This window comes from Lissotriton vulgaris, chromosome 2_1 (assembly GCF_964263255.1).
Source record: "Lissotriton vulgaris chromosome 2_1, aLisVul1.2, whole genome shotgun sequence".
In the NCBI taxonomy this organism is placed as follows: Eukaryota; Metazoa; Chordata; class Amphibia; order Caudata; family Salamandridae; genus Lissotriton; species Lissotriton vulgaris.
In genome coordinates this window covers 631,843,683-631,856,371 of record NC_141687.1, presented here as the reverse complement: position 1 = coordinate 631,856,371, position 12,689 = coordinate 631,843,683, and the positions used below count along the sequence as shown (strand labels likewise).

The following is a 12,689-nucleotide window of genomic DNA, read 5'->3' as shown; positions in this document are numbered from 1 at the left end:
ATGCCATTACGGCCTGGAGGAGGTGTGAAGCACCTCCGCCCAGAGCAGGCTTTGTCCCTGGCCTCTGAGAGCGCAGGCTGTCACCGCATGAGGTCAGAAACATGCCTGGTGGGGTCAGGCTGGCTAAGACTAGTCAAAGACCACAACAGTGTTTGGTAGATTTTCAAGGGAACCTCTAAGGTGTCCTCTGTGGGCATTTATTAATAAATCCATCACTGGCCATCAGTGTGTATTTACTTATTTATTGCACATCCCTGGGTACAGTGAAGCCATCATGGTGCTGGAGAACTCCTAATGATGGGTTGGATCCAGCCCATGTACTCTCTATGGCTTCCCTGTGCACTCACAATATCAAAGAATGGACTTAGATAGTGTGGGGCCATATCTGCTGATGCAAATATGTCCTCTCATAGGATATAGTGAACCCTGTCTTTGGGTTGAAAGACCTGCAGTAGGGGTTGCTTGCCCACACCTTATGCAGAGACTGTGGGCATGCACACAGGGATGGGTGCCATGACGACTCTGCAGTTTTCTTTTTGCAAGAGAAGCAGCCTGCAGTGGAAGTTTGCATGATCTTGGTGAGGGGTCCCAATGGTGGCACGATTTGTACTGCAGCCCTAGTTGGCCCTCTTTAGTCCAAATGCTCTAGGTGGGTACCATTTACAAGGAACTTGTAGGGGTTGCAAAAGTTGTGCCAATTGTGGTACCATTTTGGGGAAAAGCTCTTGCACCGGGAACCGGGTAAGCAGGGACCCAGTGCACTTTCAGTTGAAATCCTGTCATGTTCCAAGCAAAAAGTGGGGGCTATCTATGTCAAAAGAGGCACTTTCCTACAGTCTACATACCCACTGTGCACCAAATGGCTATACAACTGCAGAAATGGTGCTATCACGACAGGTGTAACCTAGTGTATGAAGGGCAACACCAAATCCAGAACATACATGACCACCACAGACCTAGGGCATACAATATAGGATCAGCACAAACCTACCGGACCACTTAAGACCTCGGATACACATCACCACTACTGCCCCAAGGTTTTCAGGACGACCACAAAACTACAACTAACATGGATACGGAATTAAATATCAAACGTTTAGCAGGACGGACCACCACAGGTATAGCACCTACATCAAAACCAAGATCCTAGTGAATACAAGGTCACACTTGTTCATTCATATGAAACAGAAAGAAATGTTGGGCACATACATTCTTGCTACCTTCACATAATATGCTTATTGGAAAAAATGGAGAAAACCCATCCTTGGGCAAATGTTAGAAATAGCAAAGACACCAGCATAGCATGTACACAGCTGTGTTACCTAGCTATATTCATAAAACCTGTCTCACAGAGTGGCGGAAAGAGAATGATTGTAGGTAAGAGAGTGAGCTGACACTTCCCAATCCTCTAGTCCATAAGATATCTGGGGCACCCTAGGAGCTTTCCTACTGAAGATCAATGACGTTGATATACCACACACTATTAGACACAACCAAGCCTGTATTTCATCAAGTCACCATTCAAAACATTGTGGTAGGTTTATTACGATCATGACTTGGTCGAATAATATTGCATCACACCCTCACTGCCATTTTGTATGTTCAACTATACTATTCCTTTAACACACACTATATGTGTGTGGGTGTGTGTATGTGTATATATATATATATATATATATATATATATATATATATATATATATATATATATATATATATATCCATACTCCTCTTCTTTCAAAAAGGCAGAGACCCACAAGAGGATTCATTTGGAAGGCTTTACTGCTGGCATCACAGGAGAGTACAACACAAATGTCTTTTCGGCGTATGCGTATATATATATATATATATATATATATATATATAGTCCAGATTAAACACGCGCTACTGTAATGAATATTTGCTGATGTGTACAGAATATAGAAGTATTAAAACAACTTTAGCACTTATCCTTGGGTCCGTGTCTGTAGCAATCCTATTGGTAACGGAAGAAAGTGAGATATATTATATTATATATATATATATATATATATATATATATATATATATATATATATACGTTACTTGCAATTAACAAAATTATAGCTGAAAAAAGGGAAGCAGGAATCTGTCTCAATCAAATACTTACGGAATGTTGAATAGCAATTCTTCATCATCATCGCTTTCTACAAACTAAAAGACAAGAACTCATTAGAAGAAAAATCTAGCCGACAATGTCACGCTTCCCACTCCCCAACTATACCCGCCATCTTCTTTTAATTGCCTTCTCTACCCTCGACTCCCCTGCCCCCCTGCCCTTCTCGCCACAGGCCATTCTTCAGTTCATGTTACTCTGTCAATCTATCACTCACTTCGCTCAGCAACCCATTTCCCTCACCCCTTAATCCACTCTCTCCAGCACCCATTTACGGTGCCCCTCTGCCTCCATCTCCACTCCACTCTCACCTTCGTTGAAATTCCACTCAAATCTTACCCTTCTCCAACGCTGCTCTAATGCGCTTTTTCTTTAGCGCCTCCCTCGCACCAGTGAGACACTGCCTTGATGCACAGGTCCCTCTAACCTGTCCACTTTTACCATGTCCACATTTCATGGCATGCCAAGATCCTCTCCCACACAGTTCTGCTCTCAATCCCTCTCAACTTGCCCTGCACCACCCTATTGCCCAAGCTAGCTGTCTTTGGCCCACATCTCCTACACTCTTTGCCCAACTCAACTTGTGGCTGCATTACACAGTTTCATGTTCGTTCCCTTTAGGCTCCCCTTAGATTGTCATCACACTTCATCTTGTTCATCTCTCATTTCCTCGCCTTAATCTGCTTCCCTCCCATCACCATTCATTCCCCTGTAGCTCCTAGAAACACTGGCTTGCAGTACGAATGGGTTCCGTCAGTATTTAATGATGTGCTAAGTATTGATTGGTTTACTTAAACAAGCACTGTGAAACCGTTCTTTGCATTATTTTAGCGATCTTCCCTTACAGGAGATGCCTGAAGGACGCCCAAAGTCAAAACAGTTTAGCAAAAACATTCTACACTAGTAAAAGCGTCACCTTTTGCCGAGCGCATCATACGTTTACCACGCAAGGCTGAGATGACCTGGATGCCATTTCTGCCAACTCCACCCAACAGGTTCTGCTAACCAACCTGTCCTGCAGGTGCTCAACCTTTGCCAAAGTATTTGCTCCTGGTGTGCTTCCCAATTTGCAAATATGGGTCCAGATGCAAGCACTCCGTAAGAGTGCTGGGCCTACAAGAAGTGGCTTTGCTCTGACCGCCTTCACCAAGATCTTCCCATTGTCTGCTACCAGCAGAACCAAAAACTGATGAACCAGCACTTAGGTCTAGGTAAGCGGTTCTTAAAACTGGGGGCCACCACTGTTTACAAAATTAAATGTTAGCAGATTTATAAAGTTTATGTACACATTTTTATTTTCGTTTTACAATTTGAAGAATTTGAAATTTGAGGATAACATTTTGTTATTCTTAGCCTAATTTATGAGCGCAGCGTGAGTAAACCAGAGAATCGAGAACGCACAATTGGTGGCCCCCAATTAAAGTAGTAGCAGTACTGAAAAAGTGAAAGTATGCATTTGTGTAGGGGTGGAGTCCAGCAAATTATTTTGTCTTTAAGAAATAAAAACACATTTATAAAAGTTCCAACCTTCCAATTAACATTAAAAAAAGTACATCTTTTGTTTGTAACAAATAACATATTTAATAATTTCTATCTACATTAGTTAGAATTTTGTGTATCTGGATTTGTGTGTATTGTAGGTTCCGATCATACAAATTGCTTAGGCTGGGGTCCATGGATTCCAGAAGTAATTCAGCGGGAGTGCACAGAAGTTAAAGGTTTACGAACAGCTAGCCTAGGTGATGCACAAGGAAATGTAACCCTTATAGAACAGCAACCTCAGTGTAATGTCCGAGACCTGGATGGATTGGCAATTTTGATTTGTGACAGACCTTCTCCCGCAGCGGTCTTGATGTGCTACATCCGTGCCAGTATAATAGATCCCAATACCCCTTCCTTCAAACGGAAAGAAAATCCAGAAAGTTTCACATTTAAAAATAAAAAGTTCACAATCTGTATCCATAAAGAAACCCAAAAACCTAATTCCAGAGAAACTCTGCTATGGAGTTTGATGGTCATGATACCAAATCTTAACCCTAAAAAGATCACCACATTAGAACTTTTGTCTTGAAATCTATATGCTCGCATAGTTGAGCCAAGGAAATTAAGGGTTTTAAGTATACTTCTCAGCTAGGACTGCACTGATGGAACGTGCAGCCTAAAAATTATTGAGCTCAGATAAGATTTTCTCTGTACAACAGCTGTGGTTAATGGGGATTCGCAGCAATGCCTTGCTCAACCTGATAACAGTATACCAAACATGCACCGCACAAATACTTGAGTCTAGGTGAATATACGAACAATGAAAAGGTTATGATTCTGATATTAACATGTATACAAGCAGATAGTCATGAAAAGGGGTACCAGGACTTTAAAAATAAAGCTGATGCTCGACTGTACTCAAACGTAAGCAGTCAAAAGAAAGAAGACATAGTAACTGAACTTGTCTACGAGCAACTGCTCACCCTTCAACACACCAAACTAACCACAACAAGCGCACCATGAATCACAAGCCTCCAACACACGAACCATTGAACAACCCACTGAACCAATTCATACTCTTACTCCATTGTTTACTTATCACAACAATCAACGGGGGATATGTGTACAAAAAAATAATCAACAAAAATTAATCAATGGTGATGAAACATATAGCAACATAAATAAGATGAGAACTGGGGCTCTGGAGAAAGATAGAGAGAGCACCGGTACGGGGACACGTTAACCTTGGACAGGAGGCCCAGGAAGAATACTGTTCAGAACCCCAACAACGGAGTACCCTTAGTGAATAGATACTGCACCTAATCCAATATATATAGACAGGCTACTTATATGCCAGCTCTAGTTATAACTGTAGAACAATACAAGGGTGTTAATAGGAGTGTAAACCACGCTAAACAAAGTTCATTTGGTGCACCACAACAATTGTACATTTGAATAATCGAGAAGTATAATTCAATTTCCAAAGCTGCGTTTATTGGATCAGATGTGAGATGTATATACAGTGAGAAACAGCCAACGCGTTTTGTCCAAGACATTGGACTTTTTCAGGGCAATTGTTTGAGAAAGAACAATGATATCAATAGTTAATCAATCCAATGGTGGGGGTAGTCCGAAGTAAAATCGCATGTAGATAAGCTCAATCTATGCAGAAGATATAACTTTAAAGGGAATTAAACTTTTGCGAATATGATGTAGAGTTAATAACATATCCAATACAAGAAACTCAGTGTTCCTCCACCCACGCGTAAGTAGAATATATATGAAGGACATCAAATGAAGTAAGTTCTTGACTTGTACAATTAAGGAGAATAAGCGTGATTTCACCCTTGGTATGGCACCCAAGTATGTGCCGGTATCGTGCCTGCACTACCCTATTTCCTGCACAGTAAGATGGTTTTGGACGAGGAGTGTAAACCACCCCTCCATCACCAGCACAAGCACCCACAAACTCACAAAAAAAGGTAATAACCATCCCTTGCAGTATAGGGTCAAATAAGACCACAAGCGGCATGCAACACTTCCACTGCTAATATGGGTTAGCTGGTTGATCAGAAGACCTGCATCCTCCGTGCAATACACTTCGCAACCTCCCACAGGTTTGAATTACAGGTTGCAGGATAATCTCTCTACCCCTTCATGGACACCATTAGCAGGCAAATCTATTGACTCATTCCACCCCACATTTACTCCTTGGGCCAGGGCACGTCCACGGACTTTCCCACAAAGAGCACTGTCCCACTGCCAGCTCAAAACCGCAGACAAGCGCTGACATAAGGCACTAAAAGACCAAGTAACAAAAACAGTGTTAGATTATATAAAATATGCGCCTTCCAGGAAATACTTAAGTCTCAAGTGTTGCACCATGTATTTCTGAGTGAAGCCAACGAGGGGCCATGTCAGGCTCGGTGCATTGCAAAGTAACTCATAGCCAGTACAGAAAGTCTGACTTTACTCAAGGGGCTATCTTTGTAACTATGAGGTGAGGGTATAAATATTAAGCAACGTGCATTGACAGGAAGGGGTTCTAATAATAATAACACTTTATTGCATGATTAATTAAAGCATTTGCAAACAGATAAAACATAAATTAGAAGAAACATAGAGCGACTTCATTAATAATGCTAAAATTGCTAATGTATAGTAGTTCCATAAAATAGCAGGGGAGTAAAAACTGGTGTATGAGACAGCCAAAGGGGGGGGGGGGTCAGATGGTGCAAAGTACAACATTTGTCGGAGAGCTAATTAGTGGGGCCACTTTGTAGTCCACATTCCTTTAAAGTTAATAATGAAAACTTAGATCTTGAAGGTGTTTGGGAGTGTAGCGGGCAACAGAGAGCTTGTAGTTGATGGAACAATGTATAGTTCATCATGTCGCTTGCTCTCCTGGGTAGTTGCACCCCGTAGTAAAAATGTGTGTAGAAGTTTATGTCGCTGTACTGGCTGCCAGCCCGAAGTGGCTGCAAGAGAGTGTAAGAACCATGGTAATAGACAGAGTTGCCGGAGGAGAACATGATGGTCAATGTTGTTATACTTCTCTCAGAGACCAATGGGCCTGGGTTGAAGACCAGATTGTTGGAGTGCTTCCTGGTTTAACTTTACATTAGCTGCACTCATAAACCGGACAAGGCTACAGGCCAACCGGATGTTGCTGCCCTCAAAACAGGCCTTTACTGCCTCCCTGCATGAGCGTACCGGCCCCAAGTACCTCAACGAACGCCTGACCTTCTACACGCCCACCCGCCAGCTACAGTCCACTAGCCTCTCCCTCGCCGCCTTACCACGCATCCGAAGAGCAACCCCCGGAGGCAGATCCTTCTCCTACCTGGCGGCCAAGACATGGAACTCCCTCCCCATCCACCTTCGGCTGACCCAGGACCATCTCGCCTTCAGGAGACAACTCAAGACCTGGCTGTTCGAGCAGTAGCAGACCCCCTCCCCCAAGCGCCTTGAGACCCTTCCGGGTGAGTAGTGCGCTATACAAGTGTTTATTTATTTATTTTTATTTTTAGAGTTTTCTATAGCGCGAACTTGAACCGATTAGGTTATCAGAGCGCTTTACATAGCACAAGTTTTGTTACATGTTAACACAGCAGTTTACATAGAATCAGTTACGTTGCACATTTCAATAACTTGAACCGAATAGGTTATCAAAGCGCTTTAAATAAGACAGTATTCGATGTCCAGTGCCCTCCTCCGCCGTGTAGCGGGGGACCACTTCAAGCCCTCCGAAGTCGTCGAGCTGTCGGGACTAGGCTCCTGGAATGTCCAGTGCCCTCCTCCACCGTGTAGTGGGGGACCTCTTCCAGCCCTTCGAAATCGTCGACCTGTCGGGACTAGGCTCCTGGAATTTCAGCTGTCCCTTTACAACTACTTTGTTAAGTGAGTGAGTCAACCAGAGGGTACGGGATAGGTTTGGAGGGGAGGTGGGTGAGGGGTGAATGTTATGATTGATTGATTGACTGATTGCCTTGTGATCAGGTGCGGCTTTAATAGCTGTCTTCGTTCAAGTCCCAAGCCGTTGCAGATGCATAGTAGATGTAATGTATCCTCGTTGAGGTCTCCGCATAGTCTACAACGGTTTGAAGTATCTATGCATTTCCACTGTGGAAGGTGACGCTTTGCAGGCAGGATTCCCAGCCTCAGAAGCAAGAACCTTTCTTTTGTGAATCTTGAAAAACCAGTGCCTAGGTATGGTTGGGGCTTTGCCGACGAATAACTCTGAATTACGAACCAGCCATGGGCCCTCCTGCTGAGGGCAGCTTTGTCTTCTGCGAGGGATGCAATCTTTACTGATTTGTTTACCAGGGCCTTGAAACATTTTTGTGATGTGCTTGATTCCCATAGGTCCTGTAGAGCTAGCAGCCTGATTGCTGATTGAAGGTAACTCATGGCTGGGCTGTTTTTCCTTTTGATTTCCTTCCACAGGTATGAGTTCAGTGTGCCCGGCTCAGCTCTCTTTATTTTGAACCAGCACTTGGCGTAGGCACCCTTCCGTGAAATTTGCTGCTTTGAAGCCCAAACTCTAACCTTATAAGAGCTGGCGAAGAGGACTGCAGGAGATTGAATATTATTCTTAACGCCTTGGGGACCACATTGTCCAAGGTAACCTCGTCTCTTCCTCTCATTGGTTAACTACCGTAAGTGATCGAAGGTAAAAGTCTCGCTCAAAGCACTTCTAATAGTGGAAGAAGACCAGGGCCACTTGTTTTTTGCTTGTTGATTTTTAATGCAGCTGCCAGTGCAATCCCTCTACCTTTTATGGTTGCTTTCTGTTTGATGACCGAGCCGTTCCTATCAAATATTACTCCCAAATACTTATATTACTCAGCTGTCTCCAGCAGCCGATCCCCCGTTGTCCAGTGGGGATAGCGTTTGTTGATCCGTTGGTTTAATACCATAACTTTCGATTTTTCAAGATTTATACTCAGACCGTTCTTGTCAGCGAAGTTACTTGTGGTATTTATCAAATGCTGCAGGCCGACTGGAGTACGGCTGATAAGTAGCAGGTCGCCTGCGTACAGGAGGTTCGATCGGGTTAAGCCACCCCAGGTTCCGGGCATGGGGATTACAATTGTCCAACTCAATGGTGAGGTCTGACACAAAAAGGTTGAACAGGGTTGGGGCCAGTATACAACCCTGCTTCAGCCCTTTGGTAGTTGGTATTCTCCTAGACAAGCTGTCTCCTGCTCCCACTTTAATTTGTACCCATGTTTCAGCGGGAAGCAAGATTAGCTGGTTCAGGAGGTTTGTAGGAATTCCCCACCTTGCAAGTTTAGCCCAAAGTATCCCCCTGTTGAAAGCGGCTTTATAATCAATAAAGCAGACAAATAGTGGCTTGTTGATGTTTTTGGTGGCGTCTATCAAGAGAGAGAGAGCAAGGATGTTTGTTGTGGTCCCCAGGCATTCCTGAAAGCCGGTTTGATAGATGGGAGTTTTTTTTTTTTTTCCTGTGCCCAGACCGTAAGTTCATTTAGTAAGAGCCCTGCATTGACAGGAAGGGGTTCTTCTTTGACCTCAACCAGGGTGTCAGGTCTGCTGCGATTTATTTACCACAAAGAATTTAATTCATGGAGGGAGTCCAGAACAGTGGAAAGGTTTCAGGGCAGGTCAAAGTTCCAGTTATGGCCCTTTTGTTGGTCAAAGGTAAATATCCAGGCTTTGGGAGCACAGCCTGCCCCTCGTGTTGCAACCAAGTTATGTGCTCGCAAGTGATGACTAAATAAAAAAAAAACCTTCATTGCTTCCAGGGATACATCCCTTATGGTCACAGATTGAGGAAGAAGAGCGGGGAAATTGATGAATTGATTATTAGCAGTGCTGCATACAACACAGAGATGAACCATGGTCTCTTAGACAGGAAGTCTACAGTACACAAGCAAAAACATTAAGTTGCACTTTGGTAGGAAGAGGATTTTTCAGTTAAAGGTTCTAACAAATGGCACAACAATCAGACAAAGTGAAAATACCACATAATCGCAAACATTAAATGTACATGAACTGTCCACTTATGGTAAATGCACCCTCTTGTCGATAAGTCTCTTGGTGTTCTGTGTCCTCGTCAGTTCACGAAGCCAACACCTATAATCTGGTCGAATATCAGTTTGAAAAAAAATAGAAGTTCTTCAAATTATGAGTTTTCAAAATAGAGGTGTCACATAAGTGGCCACTTAAGATTCAAATCTTAAACTTTGGAATCCCAGTTCAAACCACTCTATCATATTACGCCGAATGGGTGTCTTCGAACCATAATTACTCTCCTGGAAAAATCCCAAGCACCTAGGAAAAACCTTCGGTTGTGCCCAACATTTTAAATGCCATTCTTCTGCTTATAAAAAAAAAAGCGATCTAGCAATCCTCTGACCAGTTCATAATTAATGCTCTGCCCAAACTGCTTGCCCTCTTCTGAACTTTGCGTTCCCATTAGATTTTAGATTCATGGGTAGGAGAGAGGGAGAGCCAATGTTTCACTTACATTGCACCATTGAGTACCTCACTGGTATTCGTCCCTCTTAAAAGGTGACCAAGAGTGGTGTTATGGGTTCAAAGGGAATAAGATCGATCCCCTCTTCTATCTGCGTGTCTAGTAAGATGCTTTATTGAAGTGGTTCTTATATGGCCGAATTTTTTTTTGCTATAGAAGAATTTCCCCTCCGCAAGGAATCGTCTGATTTTCACTTCGTGTAGAAATAGACCAACTTTTGGAGTGGGGTATGGAGATGAAAGAGAAAGTTCTGGCTGCTTCAAGGCTGTCCTATGGAGCAAGGTAGAAATATCTTGCTAGTGAAACACAGGTACAACCTCCATGATGCTTTCCCAATTTCAAACCTGAATGCTTGCTTGGCCCCAACTAGCACCCCAAGGTTATTCATCTGAAACGGGTCAAGTTGGGGATGCCTGGGGCCTCCTTTACTTATTTTTTAATCCAAGTGCTTCGCACAGCCCTTTTATATTCAATAATGTTCTTTGGCGATGTGCTGGTTTAGAATGCACCCAGGAAGTCTGTCGCCATGCAGTAAAAGGTTCGCTCTCTTTTGGTCAAGAATACATTCAGGGTTACAACCGTCACATGCAGCGACCATAACTGTATGACGTATTTTAATCAATTATGCAATAACTAAATAACTTGTACAGTGATTACAAATAAAAATGTATATATAATATTCAACTTGTCTGGTTTCCCGTAAAGTTTAGTGTTTATCTATTTACATAAAGAAATGTATGTGAAGCAACTTAACAGGTCTCGGCGGTTAGTACGTTATAATCATTTATGAGGTTTTAGCGTGACGTTGCATGAAAGCGTAGAGAAGTCCATCGACAGGCTACATATAGCCTTGATAGTGTGACACTACAACGGCAGCCATGACAGTAGAAGTATGTATTCTCAGAACACGGAGTCTGCGGCTCCTTGCAACCCACAGCTAGCGCCCGCCACAGTGGCCATACACTGGGAGGGTTTATGCCACCAAGGGATGTCCATTCTGCACACGGTGTATGGTCATGTCTACTTATAAGACTGCTTCTTGGGACTCACAATTTAAGTATTCGGCACATTTAAATAGTAGTCTTCTTCCAGCTCTGCTGCACCAGAGATTGCACCACTCACAGTTTGTCATATCATGCGTGTTGAACTGTAATTTGAGTTTGCTCTCACTCTGTTCTGAATCCTCATGTTCCTTTCCCCAGACTTCAGGCAGGAACCTTGGCCTTATTTTGTTCTACCATTCTCCCTACACGTCGGACCTTCCAACCAAGTTCCACATGCGCCTACCTTTATCTTGCATCTGTTCCCCTTACCATACGTATATCATTACTAGCCAGCTCTAAAGACGTCCCGGTCACTCGTGCAGCGGGGGCATTGAAACAGGAGTGACAGGAGCGAACTTTTATTATTGGAGTGGAGGCAGGACTATCATTTTTTTGCTTTTGCCTGCATTACAGTAGGTCCAATCGAAACCTTGCCACGGCACCCGCCTTTCACCCATCGGCTTTCCCCTTCTATTCTCTCACTATATGCTGCTTGCCGTCCTCCCCCCAACCCCACCCTCTTCCACTTTCTCACCTTGCCCCGTTCCCCTCGCTCATCCCAGGCTCTGAACACCAGCTTCCCGCTGCCCTCCCGCCGCTCGTTCAAACACTCCAGCCTCTGCAGATCTATCCGGCGATAAAGACCAAACTCCAGACCCCGCTCGGGGGTTTCCTGGGGATCCGCATCATGCGAGCAGCCCCCATGCCCATGTCCGTGCCCATGCGCCATCCTTTAATCGGTGTCAGAGGTGCACTACAGACAACAGCAGCATCGAGAAGCGAAACTAGTAACTTCCGAGAGACATAAAAATAGGACAAGGTGTGTGGCAGCAACAAACATCGACAAAGAGAAAGGACTTGCTCTCAAGGGGAATGGGGTAGCCTAAGAACTAGCGCGCTAACTTATCTGCATTAAAGTCCAAAAGCAGGCGCCGTGATACTGATATAGAGAAAGCGGAATGTAAAATTCTATAGCCACCCAGAAAGAGACTTTCTATTTTTTCAAGGACACGGAGACGAGGATTTTCTGTCAAGTCAATCAATCAATCAATCAATCAGGAGTTTGTTAAAGCGCGACTACTCACCCGTAAGGGTCTCAAGGCGCTAGGGGTGCGGGGGTGCAGGTTCCATTCCATCAAGGAGGGGGTCTGTCGAAGAGCCAGGTTTTGAGGTTTCTTGCGAAGATGGGGAGCGATGTTGTCTGTCTGAGGTGGAGCGGAAGGGCGTTCCATGCTTTGGCCGCGAGGAAGGAGAAGGAGCGGCCTCCCGATCTGGTCTTTCTGGTGCGGGGGACCACGGCATAGGAAAGCTGGGCTGATCGTAGCGTCCTTTGGGGTGCGTGGAATTTGAGTCGGCTGTTCAGGTATGCTGGTCCAGTGCCGTGGAGGGCCTTGTGTGCGTGGGTGAGCATCTTAAAGGTGATTCTCGCCTCGACAGGGAGCCAGTGGAGTGTGCGCAGGTGCTGGGAGATGTGGCAGTGTTTTGGCAGGTTGAGGACCAGTCTTGCGGCGGCGTTCTGGATGTTCTG

At 44.2% G+C, this 12,689-nt stretch overlaps 1 protein-coding gene across 1 annotated transcript in view; it reads right to left on the bottom strand.

Moving 5' to 3' along the window:
• PITHD1 (PITH domain containing 1) overlaps nucleotides 1-11,963 on the bottom strand; it is a 62,434-nt gene extending 50,471 nt beyond the window's left edge. The window contains exons 1-2 of the mRNA XM_086955795.1: nucleotides 11,697-11,963; nucleotides 2,129-2,172 (exon numbers count right to left, since the gene is read on the bottom strand). Of these exons, the coding sequence (XP_086811921.1) occupies nucleotides 2,129-2,172; nucleotides 11,697-11,891 (239 nt within the window). The 5' untranslated portion in view covers nucleotides 11,892-11,963. The remainder of the gene's footprint in view (nucleotides 1-2,128; nucleotides 2,173-11,696) is intronic.
• Nucleotides 11,964-12,689: the final 726 nt, after the last annotated feature.